The 14,909-nt window shown below is 38.7% G+C and overlaps 1 protein-coding gene across 4 annotated transcripts in view; it reads left to right on the top strand.

Annotated features, from left to right (window-relative positions):
* Positions 1-14,909, top strand: part of RABGAP1 (RAB GTPase activating protein 1) — a 177,700-nt gene that overhangs the window by 22,307 nt on the left and 140,484 nt on the right. For all 4 annotated transcript variants that reach the window (XM_088841159.1, XM_055399559.2, XM_055399557.2 and 1 more), the window contains one exon: positions 6,500-6,699. In XM_088841159.1, the coding sequence (XP_088697285.1) occupies positions 6,550-6,699 (150 nt within the window). In that variant the 5' untranslated portion in view covers positions 6,500-6,549. The remainder of the gene's footprint in view (positions 1-6,499; positions 6,700-14,909) is intronic.

The following is a 14,909-nucleotide window of genomic DNA, read 5'->3' as shown; positions in this document are numbered from 1 at the left end:
GAATTTGGATTTTTTTGTTTTCAGTCAGGAGCAATCAAAGGAAGGGGTCGGATATGTGATCAAATCTCAATTTTAGAGATTAGCTATGAGGCCTTGATAATGACTAGAGAGACTCTAGAAAGGGAGACTTATGTTGTAGCAAAGTTGAAAGAGAATAAAATACAAGAGAGTGACATGAAAGATGGCAAAGAAATAACAGATTTGGGATATGTTTTGGAACTAAAATCTATTATAATTCCAAGAGAGAATGAGAAAAGGAGTCAGGGATTTGGGGGGGGGGGACATTTCCATCTTGAATCAGTGGTTATTAACCACTGATAAGGAAGGTATGAGGAAGAATATGCTTGTGTGAAGATCGGCTCTGCTCTGGATATATGGGGTCAATTTTGAGATGGACATGGGATACGTGTAGCAGATCCCACCTATGTATTCTCATATCACCATATGCATACCTCTTAGTACACCAAGCACTATATTGTAATTACTTGTTTGCTTGTCTATTTTCTCTCCTATAAGCCTGTCAAGGGTAAAGAGTACCTTTCCTCACCATAACACTCTACCTAGTGCCTGGCACGTAACAGATACTCAATACTGAATAGGTTAAAAAAAAAAAAAAATAGAACAAAACACAAATGCCCACATGATATCAGGGAGAAAAACATGGCTACAGTATCTTCAGCATACAAAAATAGTTACAACACAGGAGGTACTGAGATAGCTAGGAGCAATATGGAAGGAGAAGGAGGACAGGATGAATTTAGAGTGGGCAGGGATTTTCCTGGTGGTCCAGTGGTGAAGACTCCACACCCTCAATCAATGCAGAGGTACTGGGTTTGATCCCTGGTTAGGGAACTAGATCTGTACAGCCAAATTTTTCTTTAAAAAAATAAAGAATGGGCAGAGAAAAAGGAACTTGAAAGATAAATGATAAAAGGTACTAGAGGTGGAAAATGGAAGCACAGAGTTTCACAATAAGGAAATGATAAGCATTTTCATTTATTTCAGCAAGTGGAAATAAGATGAGAACTGAAAAGAATTGTTCGGGTTTTTTAATTTTGTATTGTTGATTTTTATTTGTTTTATATATGTATGTTTGTCTGTACACACACATATATGTATTTTTTCCTTTTTTGAATATCCATTCGGATGCTCAGAGTATTAAAATACCCATCACATAAACAAGGTTTGAATTCAGTTTTTAAAAGAAGAGGTTTAGTAAGGGTTGGTGAGAGTTACAGTAGCCAGATTTTGAGAGGAACTGCTCGGTGAGAGTGGGGAGTCCTATTGAAGTGGAGGAGGAGCTAATACCCCTTCAGGAAGAATGTCAGGAAAACCAAGGAAATAAAAATGAACTGGAGTGCTTGGACTAGTGGCCAGAAACAAGCACATTTTATTTGTCTCAAGCATGTCAAGTTCAATTACAAGTATCACTCACATCTCTTTTATCAGGTTTGGTAGGTCACTTATTGGGAGGTGATTTTTGCTCTACTAATTGCACATTGGCAAATCCATACCACTTCAAGTTCACTGTTTATGTTACTGCTGTGAATGATGTTAGAAAAATACAAATATCTGATGATATTCTGTCCAAAAGTTCAAGTTTTTTAAAAAGTAAGCACTGGTTATCCAAGAGCTGACTGCTTTTGAAGAACTATCAAAAGAGCACTTATCATGGCTAGTTCTTTACCTTTTCACTCCTCTTTAGCAGATTTATAGTTTTAAGAGGAGGTTGAGAATGAAAATGAATCTTTGTTCATTCAACAAGATTGAGGTACGTTTTATACTGCAATCTTTGCAAAAGTGCATGGTTGAGCAGAGAGTTGTCGCTGTGGTACAGAGGGGACTATAACATAACTGGACCTTTGGTTTTGATGCATGAGGTTGCATAATTAAGTAAAATTACTAATCATTTTAAGTTACTTGACTTATTAAAGGAGATAGAATAAAGCATCCCTGCGCTAGTATTCACCAACCTGGCCCTTTTGCTAACTGCACGTGTTGTAAGGGTCTAGGCTCATCACTTACATAAAGGGAGACAAACTGAGTGCCTCCCAGATGCAGAGTTGTTAGGATGATAAAATGAGATGAAGGTGTATATTTTAGTAATCTCTAAAGTGTTACACAGAGATACGAAGTATTCTTTTATGGTTCAGTTCAATTCAGTTGCTCAGTCGTGTCCGACTCTTTGCGACCCCATGAATCACAGCACGCCAGGCCTCCCTGTCCATCACCAACTCCCGGAGTTCACTCAAACTCATGTCCATCGAGTCGGTGATGCCATCCAGCCATCTCATTCTCTGTCGTCCCCTTCTCCTTCTGCCCCCAATCCCTCCCAGCATCAGAGTCTTTTCCAGTGAGTCAGCTCTTTGCATGAGGTGGCCAAAGTATTGGAGTTTCAACTTCAGCATCAGTCCTTCCAATGAACACCCAGGGCTGGTCTCCTTTAGAATGGACTGGTTGGATCTCCTCGCAGTCCAAGGGATTCTCAAGAGTCTTCTCTAAGTATAAAAAAGTTAGATACTGACCTGGTGGCTCAAATGGTAAAGAATATGCCTGCAATGCAGGCGAGCCAGTTCGATTTCTGGGTTGGAAAGATCCCTTGGAGAAGGGAATGGCAACCCACTCCAGTATTCTTGCCTGTTGGGCTACAGTCGGTGGAGCTGCAAAGAGTCGGACACGACTGAGCAACTAACACTTTCACTTTCAAATTAGACTGCAACTAGAAGTGTTAGAATGTTGTTTCCTAAATTACCAAAAGCTGTTGATATTTGTTAGTTCTTTTAAAACTAGGAGTTGGTTTCACTCTCCAGTTCATGAAAGAGTGCAATGGAAAAGAACTGGCCATAATCAAGACTCTTGACCATCCTTCAATAGCAGTTGGCTCTTGGATATACATATATCTATTCCTCAGTGTTTTTTAATTGGAAGATAATTGCTTTATAGTGTTGTCCTGGTTTCTGCTGTACAACATGAATCAGCTAGAAGTATGCATATATTCCCTCCCTTTTCAGCCTCTCTCCCACTCCCTGTCCCATCCGCCCATCCCAGCCCTTCTGGTTGTCAGAAAGCACCGAGTTGAGCTCCCTTGTTATACCAGCAGCTTCCCACTAGCTGTTTCGCACATGGTAGGGTATATATGTCAGTGCTACAGAGGGTAATTTTTATAATGACTCTGTGAGGTAGGTAGTACACCATTTTCATTTACGGAAACTGGGGCTTGGTATGACCAAGCTTACACTATTATTCAGTGATAGAACCAGCATACTAACTTGGATTCTTTTCTAACTTAACTGTTTACTCTAAGCATCATAAATAATGACTTCTGTTCTTACTGTCAGTTATAAAAGCTGCTCTTGCCTTTTTCATTGGGTGGCTCTTGTTATCTTACGTATTTTATTTGCCATTTATCCTATTTCTTTAGTACACATTTGAGCACCTACTGTGGCCAGCTATTCTTTCACTTGTTAGGGCTACAGCAGCTGATGAAACAGGCAGAAATCCCTGCCCTTACACTTACATGATATTTAAAAACAAATTATGATTACAAAGTAAGTGTGTCAAATATTGATAGGTGGTATGGAGAAAAATAGGAAGAGGGATGGTAGTGTAGGGTGTCTGGGGGGAGGAAGTTTGTTCTTTAGTGTCCATGAGAATTAGAGTAGGGAGCTTCTTGTGGTAACTGGTGTAAGTAGGGATGAAGAACAACAAAATTAGTTTCTATGGTTTCAAGACAGAGATTGTGAATACTCTAGAATTTTTCCAGGAGTATATGAAGTTCTGGGGTACCTCTTTGTTGTGGAGACCAGGGGAGGGTGGGGTGGTCTTATCTAGAATCCTTGGAGCTTGTGGACTGCCTCTTCACTTCTGCCCATGGAGGCTAGAGAAGGGGAGCATTATTATATAACCCATCCTGTACTGCTTAGTGTTTTGATAAATCTCATTCCTCCTGAGTGATTCAGTTACTTTCAGGTGCCAAAACAAACAGTAAAGTATCTTATAAAGTGTACTTTCCTGTCACCTCCTCAAAGAAAATAGGTTGAACTTGGAGCCTGCCAAATCTTCTCAGTTCCGTAGTGTAAATACCAAAGTATATTATTTTTGAGTCTAGAATATTGTAGAAAGTTGTCAGTGTTTCTGAGATTATTGCTTTACAAAACTTTTCCAGGCCCTCTGCTATCTTCGGAGAAGGCAGTGGCACCCCCCACTCCACTACTCTTGCCTGGAAAATCCCATGGATGGAGGAGCCTGGTGGGCTGCAGTCCATGGGGTCGCTAAGAGTCGGACACGACTGAGCGACTTCACTTTCACTTTCCTGCATTGAAGAAGGAAATGGCAACCCACTCCAGTGTTCTTGCCTGGAGAATCCCAGGGACGGAGGAGCCTGGTGGGCTGCGGTCTATGGGGTTGCACAGAGTCAGACACAACTGAAGCGACTTAGCAGCAGCAGCAGCTGCTATCTTACTGTTAGTAACATTTTTAAAAATATGGAAAAAAGGCTAATTAAGCATGAAAACCTTACCTAAAGGACAAGTTCTAAAAAAGATAGAGACTCCTTTATCTGATAGTGTTGTGGAACAAGGCCCAGATGTGTCACATGGGAAAACACTGCCATCTAAATGAAAGTTTTTGGCTTTGCTTTGAACAAATTATACCATCTCTCTAAGCCTCAATTTCCTAATCTGTGAAACAGATACGTGAGTATTAAGTTTGATGTTGAGGGAACTCAACGTCAGATTTTAACACAATATAATAGGTACTGTTAAAATGTAAAACTGCTCTGGGAACAGAAATGAGGCGGGCAGTGCTTTTGACTCTGGGGAGAGACTGGGCAGGCTTCTTGGAAAAGGAGGGTTATTAGGTCACGAATGATTATTTGGAGTTGACTGAGTACTGAAGCTAGGGAAGCACTTTAGGAAGAAGATCCTATGAGGGCCGACACCTCAAGGGATTAAAATATATATCCTCAGCAAAGACATTTCCTCCTCTACTATATTTCTTAACTCTTCAACATGTTTACATAGTTTTCTTTACCCTAAATCAGTACCTATTAACTTGTTCAATATCCCTCTGTTCTCTACCAAATTATAAATTGCTTTTGGGCTAGAATCTAATTTTTCTTGTTTAGAATATTTTGTTCTTTATAAACTAGAAACTTGGGAAATATTCATTGCATGAATGAAGCAGGACTGCATTTTTTAAAGTTTTCAGAAGTACATTTGAATCATCTCTATGCTACATTATGCATTTAGATATAGTCCTATGAAATGTCGAGCCTTTAAAGAAGGAAATCAGCTTAAATAGAAAGCAACAAGGAGTCCAGGGTTTAAGCTTTAGTTATACCCGATTAAATGACCCTACAACTCTTGGGGTTGCCATTTCCTTATCTGTTTAACAGTACTGATAACTGCTAAGTTTTCTTCCAACTATAGTATTCAGAGATTGTGTAGTTTTTGCTGCCAGGTGCTTAGCCAGATGTTAGCTTTTGAGGGAAAAATAGTGCTTGGCATATGGTGTATTGCTCAATAAATATACGTTCAATTAAAAATCCAAAACATAGATCTGGACCTCTTCTGTAATAAACAAATTCTCAGAATTTTTACCTCTGAGGTGTATAAGATGAGCATACTGCGAAAGCAACTTTTTTAAAGAGCGAGTTTTGTTTATTGGTTAAAGCTGAGTATAGTGTTGTATTATTTGTTCTTTGGTTGTTTTGGCAACCAAATGGGAACATTGCCACAAAATATGCAGAACCAGATTTTTAAATGATAGATGAGTTTGAGTTTTATTCCATGAATCAATAAATAATTGAATGGATTTTCATAAATGACACATTTTTCTGCTTCTTGCTGGAAATTTTTTGGCCTGAAACTTCTCTATTGATAATGTTCATTTTGAGTTGGGTTCTAAGAAACTGTGGGGTGGGATTATTGAGTTTTTAATAGACCTCTGATTTCTTGCTACATACAGTATTTCCCTGCTCTAAAATTTATGCTTGCCCTGAATTTATTTTTCTTTGGGCTTAATATGAAATTTTGTTTCTTAAAACATGTTATTAGTGTAAGTTATCAGCAATGTTAGGAAAACCTTACTGTCCTGCATGCATGTTTATTGTCCTAAGTGCTTTCAATTTCATTTGTTTGTGCAGCTTTACAAAGAAAAGGATAGACAGTAAGTGTAGTACTTTTTATGTTCTCTGAAAAGAATAGTTACCAGAATGCCGAAGAAATCAGTGTAGGTAGGCAGAGTTATTCTCAAGGGAATGTTTTTATTTATATTTTGAAATCTGAACTACCTTGGCCCTGAATTTCATCGAATTCCCTTATATATGGAATAAAAAAGACTAACCTGTAAGTAACAAAAGTCTTTGGAAAATATTTTTAAAGTTTTTTTTTTTTTTTTTTAATTTAAGTTTTTCCATGTGTAATTTGTAAAACTTAGAACATAATTGAATATCTGGCAGACATTCTATATGAGTATCTTTATGGTTTTTGTTTTTCAGGCATTTTAAAAATATTTAATCATTCATGAGTTGAACTTCATTCTTGAGTCATGGATGACAAGGCTTCTGTTGGAAAAATCAGTGTCTCCTCAGACTCTGTGTCTACTCTTAATAGTGAAGATTTTGTCTTGGTTTCCAGGCAAGGAGATGAGACACCATCTACAAATAATGGAAGTGATGACGAGAAAACAGGACTCAAGGTAAAACTCCATAACCTAAGTTCCTTTTGCTTCGCCTTGCTAAGTCATAGCAAAACTTGGCCTTAATAGGAAGGTATATGGAGTGATAGTGAGAACATGGAAATAATATCCTTTTTTTAATGCTAAAGAGTTTTAATTACAAATATATCTGATTAGAAATTTTCAATTTGATTAGCTTCTAAATCTGTTATCTCTGTGTAAAAACTAGTGATCATAGTATAAGCATTTGTTATTTTAGTTTTGTTTTCATATTACCATTGAGTTAGAGGTGATTCTTTTGCGCCTTTTATATGTAGTGTAAAGGCAGTGGCAGGTCAGCACTGCTATTTATAAAAATAAGTTTTAGAATTACTAAAACAGGACTTAAAATTCCTGGCTTTTGGCCATTTCTGTTTGTTTTCTCAGCAAAATAGATCCCTGTATATCTTCTTCCATACTCTGTTACTGTTTCTGCTCTTTTTGGATATAAATAAAAACAGATTACCTGTTAATGTCATTTAAAATGTAAGTAGCTTTAAAAATACTTTGATTTCTGTTTGTTTTTTATACCACAAGTATTTATTGAGTATTGACTTTGTGCCAAGTTCTGTTCTAAATACTAGACATACAGTAGCAAATAAGACAAGCAAGGTCCGCTGCTCTCCTAGAGCTTTTAATCAAATGTAGGAAACAGACCCTAAGCAAATAGGAAAGTGAATGTTAAGTAAATTTAGGTGGTTTGAAGAAAATCAAAGCAGAATACATTGGTAAAGAGTGAATGGCAGGTGTACAGTTTTGGAGAATGTCTTGAAATGACATTTGAGCTGAGATCTGAATGAAATGAGAAAGAACTTGTTCATGGAGAAATGTGAAGAAAGAATTTGCCACAGGGAACAGAAAATAAAAAAGATTCTAAGGAAAACCACCCTTTTTAGGATAGAGATTAGAGCAGAATGAGTAAAGTAAATAAAAAGTGCTAAAGTATGAGATACGATGATGTGTAGGAACTGGATCGTGTAGAACTTTGTAGAACTTAGGACTTTGGACTGAGAGAGACAGCATGGATGGCGTGAGCTCTGTACCCACTCCCCAGGGAAATTGGTAACACTCTTTTTTTAATTAACATCTGGAAATGTTCTAAAGGCCATGCAGCAATTGAAGAAACATTTATTCAAAGCTTTTTTACTAAACTTTGGGAAAGAAACTGTGGTATTTGAACCAAGACTTGTTTTTCCATCACCTCTCATACCTGAGGGCTGCCTGGGTGGCTCAGACGGTATAGAATCTGCCTGCAGTGCAGAAGACCCGAATTCGATTCCTGGGTCTGGAAGATCCTCTGGAGAAAAGGGTAGGCTACCCGCTCCAATATTCTTGCCTGGATAATTCTACAGACAGAGAAGCCTGATTGGCTACAGTCCATGGGGTTGCAAAGAGTCAGACACGACTGTGGGACTAACACTTCTCCCAACTGAGCAAGATTGTAACTCCATTCTAGATTGGTGCTATCAAGAAAATAGGGTTTCCTTTCCCCACAGTTCCCTTGGAGTAGGGCTGTCTTCAGGGAAGAGCAGTATGAGAGCATTCCCCATCCTGCCTCTATCTGCCTTTTGCTGGTCAAGTGTGGCTGAGTGGTAATGGCTGCCTTCTTTTGCCCACACCTTGCTTCTGGGGTGAAAAGTCTACTTAGGTCACAGTGCTGCTGAGAATACTGAGAGCCCAGTTGCCCTTAACCTGGCTCTAGCATGTAAGGTAGTGGTTCCATACTAATAGTGGCAAGTTAAGAACACCAGAGACTACTGCACTACCTCCCACACCTACCAAATACTCATCCTTTGGAAATGGAGTGTTGCTCAGAAGTATGCCATTGTCTACACTCACAAATTCAGAGCTGTAGCCCAGAGATTTTGCCACAACACAGCTCATAATCTCTTCCCAAAGGAGCTGACTTTGTTTACAACAGAGTATAGAGAAATTCAAGCCTAAGGGTACTCTCAAAAACAGTGGAGGTGGTAGTGAAAAGTAATTGGGAAGAGATTGTTAGAGTAATTGGACATACAGGTTTAACTTCAGGCTTGCTGGGAGGAGACCACCTGTAATAGGGAGGGCCAGATCTCAAACGCTGACCGTTAGAACTCTACCATCAAAGTAACCTAATTTGATTGGTTGGTTCTGTGGAGCAGTTTATTGCCTGAGAGGATTGTTGAGAATTACAGAGCAAATCAGCCACAGTTAGTGGAGCTTAATTTCTACATGTGGTCATAGAGACAGGGCATCTTATTGGAGCTGCTACCCCAGGATGAATGAGGGCAAATCACCCCAGAGGAGCAGTGTCAAAGGTTTAACACCGTGGGAATTAGGGGAATAACATTTACTAAAATAAGTCAGCCAGTCACTAAATAAACAAGTGTAAAACAAATAAAAAGCCCCAGAGCACGGAGACCAGTACCGAGAACTGGAACACGTATTTTCTAAAACAGTCTAGTTTCCAGCGCAGAGTTGTGAGGCACACAATCATTACCCACACATCATTTGTTAAAGGCAGAGTGACATGTTGGATCTAATATGCAAACTCTGAAAGTAGCCATTATTAGAATGTTCAGTGAACATCCTAAAGAAATCATGCTTAAAGAAATGAAGTGTGATGGCAATGGCAAATCAAATAGAAAATATCATGACGAAGATAGTAAACTACAAATTGAAAAGAACCAAGTGGAAATTCTGAAATGGAAGAACACAATAAGTGAAATGAACACATCACTAGAGAAGCCCCACAATAAATTTAAACTGGCAAAAGGAAGACTTAATGTAGCAAAATGTTATCAAAATGGCAGTACAAGAGTTTCTACCATCCTGCCCTCAAAGAACACCAGTGTAGACACTAATGGATGCGAGTGCCTTCATGGACATTCAAGAATCCAATGGAGAAGTTCCCACACATTGTTGGGGCAAAAGCATCCAAGATTGGACCCACTGAAGGTGATGAACAGTTTGATTTTGTGTGTGTCACTTCACCACACGTTGGGTGGCACAGCTCAGTGCCAGCAGCTAGTCAGCTCATGATTTCTTCCATGGGGAAAAGTGAGACTGTATGATTGAGCACCTGACTTCCATGGCTTTGTGGGACACACCAAAAAGGCCCATTTCTTTCTCACATCATCCAAATACTCAGTCATAAACTATACAATCTGAGGATCGACAGCCGTACTGGAAGAACAGTAGCCAAGGTTGGGAATCGAACATATCAAAGGGGCATGGATGCTACTAACTGCTTTGGGGACTCCATCAGGAAACCCACCCATGAGCCACCGGGGTCGACTCCTGTACAAGTTCTCCAACTGGCTCATGGGCACCACTAAACTCCACACACCTCACTCAAACATGTCCTTACCCTGTGACTGCCTCCCTGAGCAGCCCTGAATAAGTGTGATTTTTTGCAAATAGCTAGTGAGCACATGCCAAAAGTCAACCAGATTATGCAGGATTGGAAGAACCTACACACTGGAGCATTCATCGTCTTAGGGAAAACAAATGCAGTAGAGGGCATCCACAGACGGATCACATGGAAGAAAATACTGTGTAGTATAAGACAGATTGCTTGAAACTCTCTAGTTTGAAAACAGGGAAAATGAAAACAATGAGTGAAGAAAACCTGTGTGAAGTGTCACATTATCACTAAAGTAATCAACTTATGCATTACTGGAGTCCCAGAAGGACAAGAAAGGGAGAAATGTGCACAAAGCTTCTTTAGAGACATATTGATTGAAAACTTCCAAAATTCGGGGAGAGGTTGGGATATCTGAATTCATGAACTTTATAGGCTCCCCCCAGATATCAACCCCAAGTGCCTCTCCAAGATACATTACAATAAGGCTTTAAAATTAAAGACAGGGACTTCTTGGTGGTCCAGCAGTTAAGATGCCGCTCTGCCAATGCAGGGGTCCTGGGTTCAATTCCTGGTCAGGGAACTAGACCTCACATGCTGCAACTAAAGATCCTGCATGCCACAACTAAGACCCCGTGTAACCAAATAAATATTTTAAAAAAGAAAAAAGTTTAAAGCAACTAGAAGAACAAAAGCTTCTCATATTACAAGGAAACAGCCCACCACCATCACCACCAATAAGGTTTTTAGCATATTTATCTGCAGAAACCTTGCAAGCTAGAAGAGAATGGGATGATATACTCAAGGAAAGAAACTGCCAACCAAGAATACTTTAGTTGACAAAACTGTCCTTCAGAAATGAAGGAAAGGTAATTCCCTAATGCTCCAGTGATTAGGATTTCATACTTTCACTGCCCAGGGTGCAGATTCAGTCCCTAGTTAGGGAACTTAGGTCGTGCAAGCCACATGTCATGGCCAAAAAAAAAAAAAGGAGAAGGATGACAGGTTTCCCCCTCTATCTGAAAGTAGGATGTTCCTGTGATACTTTGTAAGCTGAAATGGCATATAGTAGAGTATCCCCTGCTTTCTAAAAGTTTGTTTTACCACTTTTCTTATATAAAGGATCTACCTAGTACAGTAGTTGCTTTTTTCATAAAAGCAAAAGTCATCTTCAGGTTTCTTTCAGTTAGCAAAAACAGGTACTAATGTAGGCCTTCTAAGAAAGCAAAATGGCATAATTCAAAGTTTTAGAAAGTGGGAAATACTTGTAATGGAGGGAGTTGATCATTAGACCTTAATAAAGTGCTGAAAGGACACTAGTTAGTAATATGAAAATATAAAATACACTGGAAAAGGTAAGTATATGGTCAAAATCAGTATAGTCTCAATACTGTAATGTGGTGTGTTGATTAAATCTAGATTAAAAGTTAAAGGACAAAGGTATTAAAATTAGCTATAGCTACAATGAATATATAATGTAGAAATTTAAATTGTGCCATCAAAAACAATGTTTGGGGAAGTAAAAGGTAGAGCTTTGTATGGGATTGAAGTTAGGTTGTAACCAATAAAATATACTGTTATATCCTGTAAAATGTTATATGTAAATATCATGATAGTTACAAATTAATAACCCACAATAAACACAAAAGATTAAAAGAAGGGATACCGCTTTAGAAAGTATACCACTATAGAAAATCATCAATTCACAAGGGAAGATAACGAGAAGAAGAAAGGAATAAGGGACCTGTAAAACAGCCAGAAAACAATAACATATTAGTAAGTTCTTACCTCTCAGTAATTGTTTTAAACGCAAATGAATTAAATTCTCCGATCAAGTGACAATATCAGAATATATTAAAAACAAGAAAAAGACCACACTGTGTGCTACCTATGAGAGACTCATTTCAACTTTAAGGACACACATAGACTTATCCGTGTATCATGTAAAGAGATGAAAAGTTATTCCATGGAAAGAAAAGCACCATTTCAAAACAAGTATATGTTAGGTCACAAAGCATATCTTAGCAAGTTTAACAAGACTGAAATCATACCAGTTATCTTTTCTGACTACAGTGGTATAAAATTAAAAGTCAACAAAAGGGGGAAAACTTGAAAATCTACAAATATGTGGAAATTAAACAACATACTACTAACCAACCAGTGGTTGGTCAAAAAATAAATGCAACCACTCAAACAATAAAAGGGAAATCAGAAAACATCATGAAAGAAACAAATATGGAAACACAACATATCCCACATTCTGTGATTTATATGTGGAAATTAAAAAGCCAAACTATAGAAACTGAGTAAAATGGTTTTGCCCAGAGGTGGGCATTGGTGGTAGAAGAAAAGGAGATTTTGGTCAGAGATTACAGACATCTTCTCCTCCATGAATAAAAGCACATACTATATATTTCATTTATATATAAATTTACAAAATGCAAAGCTAATCTTCAGTCATAAAAAGTGGGACAGTGATTGCCTGGGGGAGGGACAGTGAGATGGGGAAGAAGACTAAGAATCCAAAGGTGCACCACTGCAGTGGTGTGCATGCATGTGTGTATGTTTATGTGTTTACACATACATATGCATATATGTATAATGTTAAAGGAGTGTCAGTGCTACATTAGGAAGTTATTTTCTAAATAAAGCAGTAAAAGAATAAAGGAAGGAAAAATATCAGACAGATAAATAAAAAGTAAAGCGGCACACCTAAATTGAACTATTATTAGTTATATCAGTAATAACATTAAATGGATTAGCAATATGATCAAAAAGTAGGAATTGTCAGCATTGGATAAAACATCTAGGAGACCCATCTTAGATTCAAAGATATAGATAGATTTAAATAGATGAGAAAAGTTGATGTTAACAGCAATCAAAGAAAATGATTACGGTGATGTTAGGCAATGGAGACTCTAAAACAGTGTTGCTGCTGCTAAGTCACTTCAGTCGTATCCGACTCTATGCGACCCCATAGACGGAAGCCCACCAGGCTCCCCCGTCCCTGGGATTCTCCAGGCAAGAACACTGGAGTGGGTTGCCATTTCCTTCTGTGTTACTGGAGATGAAATGAACGCTTTATAATCTTATAAGGGTCAGTCCACCAGGAAGGTCTGATAATGTATACCTAATAAAGGAACTCCAAAATACATGAAAGCCTTGGATTTTACAGAGATGGGTTTTGGAACTGAGATTTCCTTTATAAAGCACCCTCAGGAGATCCATCCTAAAAAGGGTATTACTTGAAATATAATTAACTGCTTACAGTCACAGGAGGAAAATAACACACAGAAGAAAATAAGACACAGAAGCGTCTGTGTCTTAACTTCAATACTGATTTGGAGGCGAGTCTTGTTGAGAATTTGTACCCATAGACTTGCCTTCATGTATATTTGGGGCTTGAATTTATACTACCTTCATGTTCCTGGGTTAAGAATTCCTTTTGGGCACCTGACAGGATCAATTGTAAAACTGTGGAGGGACTTGCTTGCCACCCAGGCCGCATAGTATTCCCACAGATAACTCTGATAAAGAATAGTGCACAATTCAGAGTTTACAAAGGACAATTCATCACAAGCAAGAGTCAGCAAACCAAAACTGGCATTTGAATTATTAGCTGTAACCTTAAGGTGGGCATATTAAAATGACTAAAATTTAAAGAAAATTTTGGAAACATTAAAAAAGGACAAAATTACAAAAGATTTTAATATTCCGAGCAAACGAAAAATAGAACGTCTACAAATGAAAATTAGACTCAGTGAAATTAAAGGTACAACAGATAACGTTACCCACAAAATTCTGAGAAAATTACAGAAAATAGCATTGCAAGATGGCAAAATAAGAAAAAGCAATTAAGAAATATGGAGACTGGGATACAAAGAACCAACAATTATCTAAGGGTTCCTTTAGAATGAGGGAGGGGGAATTCCCTGGTGGTTCAGTGGTTAGGACTGCACTTCCATTGCAGGGGTTCTTTTCCTGGTTAGGAAACTGAGATCCTGCACACTGTGCAGCGTGACCAAAAATAGAATGAGGGAAAGGAAATTAACATAACAGTGGAATATTTTCTAAAAGTGATGATATGTAAACTCTCAGCTTAGAAATCAGAATGAATCCCAACCACTATGACAGTGTTTGGCCACCTGGTGCAAAGAGCTGACTCATTTGAAAAGACCCTGATGCTGGGAAAGATTGAGGGCAGGAGGAGGAGGGGATGACAGAGGATGAGATGGTTGGCTGGTATCACCGACTCAATGGACATGAGTTTGGGTAAACTCTGGGAGTTGGTGATGGACAGGGAGGCCTGGCCTACTACAGTCCATGGGGTCGCAAACAGTTGGACACGACTGAGCGATTGAACTGATGACAGTAAAACTGCAGAACATTACAGCCAAAGAGTAATTCTTAACTAGCTGAATGAGAAGATGAATAGGACCTAGTTCATGTCCTCAAGATGGTTACAGCTTAGATAACCATTCTACAGCTTAGGGTAGATGACAGTGGTTAAAAATGTTGGGATCATTTCTACTAGTCTTTGTAACAAGTAACTCAAAAACTAGTGGCTTGAGAAACAATTTATTCTCATGATTTTGTGGATTGACTGGGTGTTTTGCTGGCCTTATTTGGCTTCCCTGGTGGCCCAGACTGTAAAGAACCCACCTGCAATGTGGGAGACCTGGGTTCGATCCCTAGGTTGGGAAGATCCCCCAGAGGAGGGCATGGTAACTCATTCCAGTATTCTTGCCTGGAGAATCCCATGGACAAAAGCGTCTGGTGGGGTCTGTGGGGTCACAAAGAGTTGGACACGACTGAGCGACTAAGCACAACACAGCACATTTGGATTAAT

Source organism: Moschus berezovskii, chromosome 11 (assembly GCF_049115385.1).
Source record: "Moschus berezovskii isolate FMDL1 chromosome 11, NW_MosBer_1.0, whole genome shotgun sequence".
Taxonomy (NCBI): Eukaryota; Metazoa; Chordata; class Mammalia; order Artiodactyla; family Moschidae; genus Moschus; species Moschus berezovskii.
Note: the sequence above shows the minus strand (reverse complement) of the source record. Positions and strands in the feature narration are given on the sequence as shown.